Source organism: Epinephelus lanceolatus, chromosome 13 (assembly GCF_041903045.1).
Source record: "Epinephelus lanceolatus isolate andai-2023 chromosome 13, ASM4190304v1, whole genome shotgun sequence".
Lineage (NCBI taxonomy): Eukaryota > Metazoa > Chordata > Actinopteri > Perciformes > Serranidae > Epinephelus > Epinephelus lanceolatus.
This window is the reverse complement of record NC_135746.1, coordinates 22,462,006-22,475,244: the sequence shown is the minus strand read 5'-3', so window position 1 is coordinate 22,475,244 and position 13,239 is coordinate 22,462,006. Positions and strand designations below refer to the sequence as shown.

General features: G+C 41.1%; 1 protein-coding gene across 5 annotated transcripts; it reads right to left on the bottom strand.

Annotated features, from left to right (window-relative positions):
• Positions 1–3,844: 3,844 nt before the first annotated feature.
• On the bottom strand, positions 3,845–13,056 carry rnf8 (ring finger protein 8, E3 ubiquitin protein ligase). 5 transcript variants are annotated; one of them, XM_033649465.2, is made up of 10 exons: positions 12,822–13,056; positions 12,468–12,596; positions 10,365–10,813; positions 9,977–10,184; positions 9,724–9,786; positions 9,526–9,615; positions 9,330–9,437; positions 8,995–9,206; positions 8,747–8,782; positions 3,845–4,268 (listed from the first exon to the last, which is right to left on the bottom strand). In XM_033649465.2, the coding sequence occupies exons 1-9, from the start codon at positions 12,945–12,947 to the stop codon at positions 8,767–8,769; spliced, it is 1,401 nt and encodes a 466-aa protein (XP_033505356.1). In that variant the 5' UTR covers positions 12,948–13,056; the 3' UTR covers positions 3,845–4,268; positions 8,747–8,766. The 5 variants fall into 5 exon arrangements, with proteins under 5 accessions (XP_033505356.1, XP_033505353.1, XP_033505354.1 ...); XM_033649462.2 differs by having other exon boundaries at positions 9,002–9,206; XM_033649463.2 differs by having other exon boundaries at positions 3,845–4,265; positions 9,002–9,206.
• Between the last annotated feature and the right edge of the window lie 183 nt (positions 13,057–13,239).

Genomic DNA, 13,239 nt, shown 5'->3' with positions numbered 1-13,239 from the left:
GGAATCAGCCTAAAAAAAACACCAATCATGTGCCTGTTTTATAATTACAGAATATAATCTCTGCATTCTCACAAAAACAGCAACAACAAAAAAACAACAACATAAAAACAACAAAGACATGAACACTGTGACTTCAGTAGCTACACGTGCTGGTACCTTGGAGGTGTCCACGGTGGGGCCTCCCTGGATCGGACTCATCTCTGACATGTCAAGGAACATGACCTCTGGATGGTGTCCCGTGGTGTCTGGCACCTGGGTGTTGGCTTCGGATCATGTGACACCTGTCAGGTGTGAGGTGGGACACCGGCACGTCCCAAGATGTTCAATCAGATTGGTGTGTGAGAGATTCGGAGGCCAGGTCGACACGTTGAGCTTTTTGTCATGTTCCTCAGGCCACTCTCCTCAAGGTGTGGTAGTTTTTTTATTTTATCACCATAAACTCGGTCATGTTGCAGTTAAGATAGAGAGAATCAGAAGTACCTTAAGTTTTTTTCTTCTTCTTTTTTTTTTTTTACCTTGCATTGGTTGTGTTAAGAAGGAGGAGGGACGAGGGGTGGAGGTCTACCATCATGGGCACTGGTCAGAATGCACAACCACTGAAACTTTTCTTTAGCACACAAAGACTTATCTCAAACTGAAGAACTTGAATCTGAAAGAAACAAATACAAAATTACAACTTTAGTCAAATTAAACAAATCTCCATCTTAATAAGGGTAAATTATGCTGAGTTAAACTAATCATAAACAGGATAAACTAAAGAGAAAAACTGCTTACCACTGCCGCCCCATTTGACGATGAAGAGTAAGGGAGATGGTGTGTTCAGGGTACAGGTGAACTCAATCAGGTTAAGGAGTTAACAAAGGGTTAAAGGAAAGGAAGTGAGGTAAGTGAGGAAAAGAAGTGTCAAAATAAAGAAAAAATAGTCATCTTCACTACAAGTTAAGGTCTTTTTTGCAATGTTCTAGGGACTCCTTAAGTATAAACCCAAGACCAGGAGAACCCTTAAATACCTAAGTGAACATTTTAAGGACACCTTAAGGAGAAGACTTAAGGGTGTTTTGTGCAACTGATTTTATTTTGAGGAAACCATAACTAGGACTTTAGGAAAATCTTAAGTTAAGGTGTTTTGTGCAGGAGGCCTCAGGACCCTGAAACTGAAGCAGATAAATAGCATTCATCCATCATTCATTTTAGTTTCTACAGCTGGGCTTCTCCTACTGTGACACTGTAACATCTTTGATTAAAAAGAAACAGCTGCTTATAAACATAAATAACCTTTAAACTCTCTGTTTCAGACTTTTACTGTTTCATAATTCTCCTATGACCTGATTACAAAATAAAAAGCATTGAATGTTTAAATATGACACTGTGAATTCAGAGCACTCTTTAACAGAGAGCCATTAAATAACCTGACAGAAGGATATTGGCTTATACGTCTCAGTGAGTGCAGGGTGTTTCATATGGATATTGGAGTATTGAACACATCCGCTGATTATTTACGGCACAGTCAGACTCGGCTGTCCTCTGCTGCAGGAGCACAAACACAACATTTACAGACAAAGGCTGCACCGACGCTCTCCTCCCTCCACAGTATGCAGACTGAGTGCTTCACCTCACCGTTGAGGCCGGTGCCATCACACTTCCATTTGCTTTCAGCGCCCAAGGAGCTGTTGCATTAGTTGCTAGGCAACGCAGCATGCTTGTAGTTACCAAAAGATGGGAGGACTTTGCAAAACAAAGTTTCCTTCCAAGATGAAACATCTATTTTTAAAAGTGACGCCCACTCTGGTAGAACTGTGAACATGCAGATCTAAATGTGTGATAGTGTTGAAGTTACTGATGATCTCATAGATTTTATTTTATAACTTATATAGCATTGCATAAATGACACCCTTTTTTAAAAGTGATACCATTTACTAAATTTGTAATGACACTTACATAAAAAATAAAAGCTAAACAAGCTTAAAATGTTTGCTTACAAGTGGACTTTAGGTAAAGTTTCTCCCATTATGTTGTGAGGTGAAAACATTCGGTTATGTGTTTATGTGAGTCAGGACCAGTGAGATATGAGGTAAACTCTGGAGTGTTGCCAGTGGGAGTGATTAATGCTCGGCCCAGGAGCCTTTCAGCAGAGCTCGTGCTCCAGGAGAGGCAACTCCCAAATGGGCGTGTGGATGAACAGAAAACAGCGCATCACTTAATAAAACATAAACTAACAACAATATAAAGTGTTTGGCCATGTTTCAGGAATTATAGCGTCTTCACATTATGGTTCTTTTGTCTCACAGAGATGTCTATTTAAAAAAAAGAAATCATCATGCACAGATCCCTCAAACTCCCAGGCCTCTGGTAGAGGGACCTGAGCTTGAGGAAGGCACACCACCGCCCCCATTAGGAGGGGGATGTTTAAACATGAGACTTAGACTTGTAGGTTAACAGAAGTCCAAACAAATAATGGATAAGAGCACCACGCCAATATTCTGGCATATTTTAGTTAGGCAGGCACACAATGAACAACACTAATAATAGCTATTTAATATAATAAAACTATTAACCTGGTGTACGCAGTGATGGATGACCTGTCTTGAGCAAGTTTTAAGTGTATACATTTATTTCTACTGAAAATAAAATGAAACAAATGGCTGAAGGAAAGCCAAGAAAATGCTCTGTGATAATGTATGAGCATCTAAGAGTCTACAGCAGTGGTTCCCAACCGCTGGGTTGTGGTCCAAAAGTGGGTCGCAAGTCCATTGTGAATAGACCATGAGTGACTTGCAAATGTGTCAACTTTGTAAAAAACACACTTTATTTTAAAGTGACACATCATTTATTTTGAAGTGGCCTTTCCTGTCTTAGAGTGAGTTACTTATGGACAGGTATTTGACAGAGACAGCAAACAAGCTTGAGGACATGTCCACATCTAAGTATGTCACTGAATGTATTTAACTGTGTGGACCTTGAACTAAAGACTAAGGAGAAATCTGGACCAGTTGGGAACCAGTGGTCTACAGCAGTGATACTCAACTTGTGGCCATATCTAATTTGCTGATTTACAATAGGATTTTTTTGTACTCTGAGTGTAAATAAGGTGGCAGAATGCATAAAACAGCATAAAAATAGAGCTTATGTGTCAAGGAAGGATCCCCAAGACCTCCAAGTTCAGGCCAAACCCCCAAATGTTCCCAAATCCAGGGAACACCCCTGCCTACACCTGACTTATGCGACTGGATTTGCCTCTTGGCAAAGACGAGCAAGGACTGCAATTGTTGAAAGGTTGAAAACAGGAAATTAATTTACTGATTAATATTGCTCTTGGCTTCCTGTAATTCTGCAACAGTGGCCCCCGGGCAAAGCAAAATGAGTATCCCTGGCCTATAGCTATAATGGGCAGCTGTGGCTCAGAGGTAGAGCCGGTCATCTGCTAATCAGAAGATCAGCAATTCGATCCCCAGCTCCTCCAGTTTGCTTGTTGGGCAAGATACTGAACCCTAAATTACTCCCAGTGGCTGTCCCGGCAGTGTGTGTGTGTGTGGGAATGGTTGCTGAGTAGCAGGTGGCACCATGTATGGTAGCCTCGGTCACCAGGGTGTGATCACGTGTGAATTGTTCAATGTGACGTAGAGTAAAATAGTGCAGAAATAGTCGTCTGAGTGGTCAGAAGACTAGAAAACCACTATATAAGTGCCGTCCATTTACCATTTACTAGCAGCTCCGTGAGGCCGTACTCAGGTACAGCAATGCTAGGAGCTAAATGCTAACACCCCTTAGCTTAGCATTCACACTTATTATCAACTATTCTTACTCTGGAACTTGCTTGGACAAAGTCAACATGTGACTGTGAGAGTGCATAGGAAGAAACTTTATTCCTTTTGTTGAAAATAAAGAAAGTCAACTAATCATTTTACAAAAAAGTAAAACATAAACCCTCGCTGAATCTGGTTACCGGACTCACGATGAGACCAAACTTTGCATACCATCCTGGAACAATCCGAAGAAAATGCAAACATCAACACCAAAAAAAGTCCAATGTACATCACAGCCTGTGGGAGAGAAGCGCTAATAATCCTCTAACTCATCAGGACTTTCATCAGAGTAGCCACTGTAGGGCGGACTGGAGTCTAAGTGGATGCTGCTGTCCGTGTCCACGGAGACCACAGAGCTCAGGGTGCTGTATATGGACACCATGCTGCCGTCGCTGTCGCTGCTGCTTCTGCTGCTCCTGCTGCTGTCGTCATCGTGGATCACCATCACCTGAGCAGAGTCAGCTGCTGGAAAACACAGAAGAAGAAAAACTGTGAGAGTTTCTGATTACAGATGTTTGAAAGAGTACCATCTTCCCTCTGAGCCACTTTCAACTCTTTTACATCAGTGGTTCTCAACCTTTCTTATGTCAAGGGCCCTGACATGGATAGAGATTAGGTCACGGGCACCCATTTGATGTGATCTGACTCCAGGGACTTTCATCTAAAAATATTTTGGTTGTGAGATATGATTCAGACCAAAATTCTTTAGTTTTCCATGGAGGAAGTGAAACCTATGGTCAGAACAGTCACTCTTACAGCTCTTACTCACACTGGCTCACTTCTGTAGTGACAATTAAAAAGTGAAAATAAACTATTCCCCATGTTTCAGGGGACCTCCTGTAACTCCCTCAAGGATGTCCGTGGGTCCACAAGGCCCTGGTTGAGAGCCACTGCTTTACATGACTTAAAAAACAAAACATTATTCTACATTTTGTTATCATCAGCAAAATCCAAAGGGATGAAAACCAACAATACATCAGTCTGTCTGTTAATATTTTTTTTTTTGACTTCCCAACACTGTGTGGTTCTCAGCCCAAAACCCATTTGATCCCACTGAAGACATACATTTTTAAAAACTGGGTCACAAAAATGGAGTTTCAATTTTTAAAGAGGCTGCACACTGTACTTTTCAGCAAAAGTTACTCACACAGGCGTAACCTGTGTGTTTGTTGGGGACTATTTTCAGCTGTGGATGAATACACATATGGTGCTCTAGTGATTTACAGCAGCATTGAATCAATGGAATCGACACAAAATAAACTAGGCTTTGTTAGCTTTGTTGGCTAATCAGTTAGTTGGTTTTGGTTGTATTATGGGATTTGATAACAATAGGAAAAACACAGAATATCACCTCTATCACACTTTTTTAATCTAGAGGGGGAAAACACGTGATATCTCTGAGCCTCAAAGTCATTGTGATTTGTGTATTGTGACAAACTCAACTTAACTTTATGTATATAGCACCTTTTCACATGGAAAATTGGAATGACACAGACAATCAAATATTAAAAAAGTTAACCAACCAAAAGAGAACAAACTAATAAAACAGATGATTAAAACTAAATATTAAAAGTAAATAAATAAATAAAATAGAATAAAAATGATCAGGAGAGGTAAAAAAACCAATGGTTAAAAATGCTTAAAAATCAAGGCTGTAATGTTACTCCACATAAAAAGCCAGATTAAGAAAATCCAGAGGTAGCGAATTTCACAATTTAGGGGCGTAAAAACAGAAAGCGCTCTCACCAGTACTTTTATGGGACACATGAGGAACATTTAAAAGTAAAGCAGTGGAGAACCTGAGTGATCTGGCTAGAACATTAAATGATGGGCGAGGTCAGTTAAAGCTTATAAACAAGTAAGAGAACCTTAAAATCAATACTAAAAGACACAGGTAGGCAGTGTAGTGCAGTGCCAAGATGCAGCGTAGAAAATTTAGGGCCATCTATTGGCAGAAATGGTATATAATAATCCTAATTATGTTTTTATTAGGTTATAATCCCATCAAACTAAGAATCGCTGTGTTTAGCTACTTTAGAATGAGCCATTTATATCTACATACAGAGCGGGTCCTTTCCCATAGAGTCTGCCATCTTGTTTCTACAGTAGCCCAAAATGGACAAACCTGACACTAGCTCTAGATAGGACTATTTGTGTTTTCATGTCGGCCACCATAGCTCTCCTACATGCTTAACACACAGAAGTTTCAGTTGGTTGCAATCTGCAATCTCACCACTAGATGCCACTAAATCCAACACACTGGACCTTTAAAATCAAAATTACCTGCTAGGTTTTGAGAGTCAGGAACGACCAACGTGTGCATCAAGGCCGAGATCAGTCACACCACGGTGCTTGCTGTTTTTGATTAGAAATCATATTGCAGCATTGAGAAAACAAAATGTGTTTTCCCTTTCTAAAGAATTTCAGAGTAGGTGACAAACATTTGGTTTCCAGACATGTCAAGTCTGGCAACCAGATTCCGTTTAAAGCTCCAGGGTCAAGGCTCAAGACGAACATGCTTTTCATACCATCTGAATCTACAAACCTTGGTTGTTTTATATTGTTTGTATTGAGTTTTAATTCTATATGTTTGACCCTGTAATCATTTTATGCTATTGTTCTTTTATGCATATTTGTCAAACCTGTTGTAATCATGGTTGCGAAAGGATTTATCGAAATAAAGTTTACATACCTAATTCCTTACAGTTCAACCATTCTGTGTCTTCTGATGAGTAACTTTGTCATATTTGCACATGCGTGTTATTTCTCCATCTTTGTTTATTGATTTTCCAATGCTGCATACTGACTCTTAGCTTTTTAAGTTGAATTATGTTTTATTTTAACCTGTAGTTTCACCATTTCTAAAATAAAATCACACAAATGAAAGACAAGACATGAATGAGCCTCATGGTGCTGCCACCTTGTGTTTGAAATCTTCCCTGTGCTCCACACTCTGCACCACCAGCTCCTACCCTCTCTTCCCACACTCCACCAACGAGTGCGTTTTAAAATCATCTATTAAGCCGAGACAGGCAGAGGCAGTGAGTGTAAATACTCTCTAAACACCTTGAAGAACCACATTTCTTTCATGCAGCAGCTGAGGGTCGAGCACTTTACTCAAGGACACCTCCGCCGTTACTGCTAAGAGCGAGAGGTACATTAGTCACCGAGCTCGCCCAGACATGCCAAGGCTCTCCAGTCACTTCATCTGATGAATGTGGCACTGCACACCGTCGCTAGTAAGTGCGCTGCCAGGCAGATATTAATGTTGTATGGGTCATCCATGTGGCAGCTTGTGCATGAGTGTGAGCACTATGTCACTGTCACGTACTGTAGATTGATGTGTGGTTCTGTAACGGATATTTGAGGGAGATAAACATGTAATTCATCACAAACCCTTAGAAACATAATGTCCATGTAACTGCTGCAGGTGTGAGGGTGAGGTGGGGTGATAACAGTATTTCATTAACTAGAAAAGCAAAAGAAATTGAAACTGATTTAGCCACATTTCCTGACAACACCAATTTTATATATTGTTGAGTTGTGTGCTTACATTATCCCAAACATTTCCAACAATGTTCTAACCCAGAGTAATCTGTTAATTTAATCAAGGACACTGTGTCAAGGAGTCTGTGTCATTTGATTGGCATCGCCTGTCATTGGCATCATACTCCTTGTGCATCTGTCAGGCTTATTGTTGTCTGCCAGGGACTGTCATTAATTGACTTTTTAATTCAGTTTTCAGACACATTGTTATGACACACCTTTTAGATTTTGATCCTTTTCAACTATATGTTTGATGGATGAAGGATTTTAAGTTATCAGATATCTGGATCTTAAGTTAATCAGAGAAACAAGCTAAGCAAACGTTAGCTGCAGCTCGGCCCCAGCCCTTGGCCGTGCCGAACAGTATTGAAGAAACACTGATTTTTAATGTGAAACTACTTTATTCAGTGTTTTTACCAGTTTGAATCATCGGGTCTGTTTGTTTTGGAGAGGAAAAGACCTCTACGGATAATTCAGCTCCTGGTAAAAACCTCAACAGCATCTGAATCTTAAGTTATCAGAGAAAAAAGGTGAGCACATGTTAGCTTGGTCCTAGCCCGTGGCGTGCCAAACAGCATTGAAGAAATGCTGATTTTTAATGTGAAACTGCTTTGTTCAGTGTTTTTACCGGTTTAAATAATCAGGTCTGTTTGTTTTGGAGAGTAAGAGACCTCTACAGATGATTCGGCTTCTGGTAAAAACCTCTTGAGCATCTGGATGTTAAGTTATCAGAGAAACAAGCAGAGCACACATTAGCAAGAACTGGGCTCGCAGCCCGTCTGTGAGGAGCAATGCAGCATTGGAGAAACACTGATTTTTAATGTGAAACTAACTTATTCAGTGTTTTTACCGGTTTAAGTCACTGGGTCTATCTGTTTCAGAGAGGAGGAGGCTGTTAAGGATAAATCAGCTACCTGTAAAAACCTCCTCAACAATGAATTTTAAAGAAATCCTACAAGGTAGGAAATTACTGCAATGACAGCATTGCTCTGTCTTTTGTTATAGTTTTGATTGAAAAAATTCTAGCAACAGAAAATCCCATTTTGCACATTTTAGACCTCCAACTGGGAGAGATTTGGTTCCATTTTACTTGTTATAACTTCCTTACTTGATTGGATTTCACTTTATTATCAGACACAAGAAATGTAAACCAAGGTAGTTTTTTTAAAGGAGAACTCTGTGCAACATAATGATATGAAGAGGCAATACCGATTAACCCAACATATGACCTGAAAGAACCTCAGAAACACATGTAAGAGGTGACACTGCAGTAAGATTATTTCCAGTCTGCACTGCATGGATGAGTCCCATGACCTGTGCTTTAAAATACACCATCATAACAGATTCCTGTTCTCACTTTAACACACCCCCAACATATTTCAAGGCTGTCCACTGACCTGAGTGGATGACATCACGATCACAAGGTTGCTTTTCTGAAACAAAGAAAGCTTACTTTGAGCTCAGTGTGTTATGCATTAATCATTATTTAAAAACTGGGTCTTATTATCTATTACTTAACGTCTTGGCCCAGTTGACTTTGTTTTTTGTCCTTCAGTTAAATGTCTCGTTCATGTTTCGCTAAAACAGCAAAAATTACACTTCTCTAACTGTATGGATACTAATGATATTGTTGATGGTGACGCACCTCTCACCTTTCCTCTCAGTGATGAGGGTCTGCCGCCTCGACTTCATGTCCAGGCTCAGGTTTTCCACCATGCTGTCAATGCAGTTGTCCAGGGCCAGGCAGCGGGTCTGGGAGAGGATGCTCTGTCGGCAGATGGGACACTCATCTTTCTTTTTACGCCACTGCTTGATGCAGTAACTGCAGAAGCTGTGGGCGCAGTTCAGGATGACAGCCTGTAGATGATATCGATACAGATTTAAAAGTTTGATTTAACTGTACAAGTGTGAAATCTTCTGAAGCAGCTCAAAGAGAAAACACAAATTGTAATTACAGTCTAAATTGACTCCTAATCCTACCTCAATGAAGAGCTCAGAGCAGATGATGCACTGAAGCTCGTTCTCCAGAACTTCAGTCACTTGTGTAACTACTTCCTCTTTTTGGGCCCGAGCCTTTTCTTTCTCCTCCTGCAAAAACAAACCAATAATAAATATATTAAGCTTTGTTAACAGCCATGCCAAACTATGCGAAAAGCATGCTTAAATACAGTCATACCTTTGTCACTTCGAGCTCTTTGTTTTTGGCCAAGAGTACCTCTTCAAAGCCTTTCCGAGAAAGGGTGAGTTCATCTATTACTTTCTTTTGCTAAAACCAAAAAAAACAAAAAAAAAACAGTTTGACAGATTAAAAAACAATGGTTGCTGGTATTAGTGGTGTCACAATAAATTCAAGCTCCAGTTTTATGCTACGTACCTCATGCAAGGCCTCATCCAACTGTTTCTTTAAAAGCTCCTCTTGTTGCTGCGTTTTCTCCGCCTACATGCACAAAAAGTTCATACTCAGTGATTTACATACAGCAGAAGGTGGTCGCCTGCTTCTCCAAACTGCTAACTGACATTTACTGTAGGTAATACACTAACTATGGATATGGACCTCCAACAACTCTACTTCAGAAAATCCTGAACTATCCCTTTACTAAACACAATGCACAATGCAAACCTCTCACCTCCAGCTGCCTCTTGGTTTCACTAAACGACTTCTCTAAGGTCTCCATCCGGTGCATTTTGGCTCTGAGTGCCTCCAGCTGACCCTGCAGCTCCCTGACGTGCTCCTCTCTGAGCGGGTCTGCCTGCTGGGGCTCTCCGCCCAGCGAGGCGACCTGCCTCTGGGTGTCGTCCACCTGCTCCCTCAGCATCAGGATGTTCTGGCTGTACCTAAAAACACAAGTGAGTAAAACTTAGGGGTTCAGTGATGAAAAAAAAGGTTATTAACAGCTGTAAAATACTTTGTGATCCAGCAAACATCCTTTTGGGTATTTAAAAAACTGCAATGGATGTATCTTTTGAAAACCTGATGCTTGGCTCTGTGAATGTGGGACACAGACTGGGGCTTACATCTGCAAGTTGTCCATGTCACACAGAACACTAGAGCCATCTGAGGGCTGGTCTACTTCCCGGACTTGTCTGCTGGATCCAGTCTCCTCTGGCTGGGTGTGACTGAGCCTCTGCTGGCGTTTCACCGGTGACAGTGGGCAGGGCTTTGCAAACGACTTGTCTGCAGAGGAGCAGCGGTACAGCTTGGGCTTCGAGGTGGACGGCTCAACCTCTTCAACCGTCAACTTCCTCTTAGACTTCTTGGGAACGTGGGCAGCTTTAGCACCCTCTTTGTGTCCCTTTGTCAGGTAGAGTTTAATGTCTTTGAGGGGCCGCTGGACGAGGATGTAGTCGAACTCCACTTTGGTTCCAATGACAGGGACCCCGAGCTGTATGGAGTCTCCCAGCCTCAGCTGATGGGCCTCTTCAGCAGGTATGCGGTTTCCATTCACCCACACACCGTTGAGACTCTGAGGGTAAAAAAGCAACACTGTCTTTTACAGCTGCAGCTATCAAGAACATACACTCAGTAACCACTTTATTAGGTACACCTGTAAAATCTAATGCAGTCAAACAACAGCTCATCCATGTATTCTAACTTCACAAAAAAAATAAAGTTGCTTTGAATAATACTGTCAGACAGTTATTCATTTTACCGTGCTTTTATTTCAATGATCCTGTGTGACTAAATATTGGAACACCTACGCACAATGACAAAAACCAACCGATTCATTCATCCTTGTACTTATGAGAGCTTTAAAATCAGGCAGAGAGAACAATTCATGTACTTTTAACGCTTTTTGAAGGTTAGTGAGAGGAGAAGAGCACATAAAACTTTTTTCCCCCCAGTTCAGCCCGTGCACTAGGAACACACAACAAAATTAACTCTCGAGATCTCAGGCTATAGGTACAGTCAGATCTCTGTTCAATCAAAGTACAAATGTATGAAGGGAGCTCATCTAAATTCCCCAGATCCGCCTCACAAACCTTATTTTATAAGCTTAAGGAGTAAAAAAAAGAACCTACCGATTATTCAATGATGGCAAATGTTGTTATTTACAGCCCTAGAATACTTTGTGCACCATTTTTGTGCACCATTTTTTGGGTATTAAAAAGACTGCGATGGATGTATCTGGATGGATGGCCTCTAAATTCCTCAGATCCAAATCTGATCTCTGATCTCAGATTACAGGTACAGTCAGATCTCTGTTCAATCAGAGTACAAATGTATGATGGGAGCACAAGGCACTGACTTGACTTCTAAATTCCCCAGATCCAAATCTGATCAATCATCCGTGGGACCTGACAGTACCCCACCTCGCAACCAACGGGACTCAAAGGATCTGTTGCCAACGCCCTGGTGCCAAACACCACAGGACACCCACAGAGATCCTGTGTCCATGCCTCAACAGGTCAGAGCCAAAACTGATCCACAGTGGGGCCTCCAACCTGTTTAGGTATGAACCTGTGAAATCTGGGGTAGCGTCTCATCCCACAGATGCTAAATCTGATTGGGATGTGGGGAATTTGGAGGCCAGGTTGACGCCTTGAGCTCTTTGTCATGTTTCTTGAGCCTTTCCTGAGCAATTTTTACAGTGTGGCATGGTGCATTGTCCTGCTAGGGGGAACACTAACATTGAGAAGTGCCATTGTCATGAGAGGGTGTACTTGGCCTGCAATGGTGTTTGGGTGGGTGGTGCGTGCCAAGTGGCATCCATATGAATGGCAGGACCCAGGGGTTTCCCAGCAGAACATTGTATTACGAGCAGATGATGTAATTCACTTCCTCTGTCAGTGGTCTTAATGTTGTGGTTTACACGTACAGATTCTTATGAGGAAAATTTTGCCTGTGTATGCTGTGTTCTTTTAATCTAAGCTTGTGCAGCAACAGTATTCTCCACACATGCTGATGTTGCTGGTTTGCAATATCTCAAGCTTCTGTCTATGACATCATATAAGACAACATTTACAAGAGCGAGGTCCTTTATCATGCTTTATCAAGTCTCTTTATTGTTTTATGTGTTCAGGTTTTAAGTCTTTTATGGGTTTCTTACCAGAGAATACTTATTTATTTGTATAGAAATATCACAAAAATGTACATTATAATAGAGATTGTTACACTACCTTCCTGTCTGTCACCGTCCACTGGCCATCTTCCCTTTGTTTGAAAATACAGTGCAGTCTGGAGATCATCAGAGGACATGTTGGAGACAACAGCTGGTGGGTTACATCCACTCCACGTCCTACAGTGATCTGCACAGCCAAAACAAACATGTCCAACAGTCAGTTAGCTTTCCACTGTGCAGCCTTTAGCTCATTAAAACATTTATATAACAACATATAAAACAACAATAAACATGTAACAAAGAATAAGGAATATATTTAATGTGAGAAATCTGAATCTACCGTGAACTTGAGCAAGTTTTGGTGTTAATATGTGGCAAGTGTAGCAAGCTAGTTAGCATTAGCATTCTGCACCTCAGTGTTTTCGTACAAGCGGAGCCAGTCTGAATTTCTCCCGACTCTCATCAAACATAAAACCTCTGAGTCTGAACATTCATCCTCCTCCTCGGCCGCAGACGAGTCTGTCGTCAACGTGTCCATTTTTAGCTCATTCTGTCAGTGGCTAATGTGACATAAAAACACAGCTCTAACTGTGTTGTTGCTCCATAGCTAACGTTGCACTACGGTGTCAAGATGGAGAGTGACACGACGAAACCGGAAGACGTTCGGTTTGTTTTCAAAATAAAAGCGTCAGTTGAGTTGAACCAATCACTCACTCGGTGCACATCAGTATTAATATTATTTAAAAAAAAATATTGAAATTAGCAACATTAAGCCACTGAGTCTTAACTTTTGGTTTAAAAAAATAGGAAAATTACACTGTTCCTCAGCC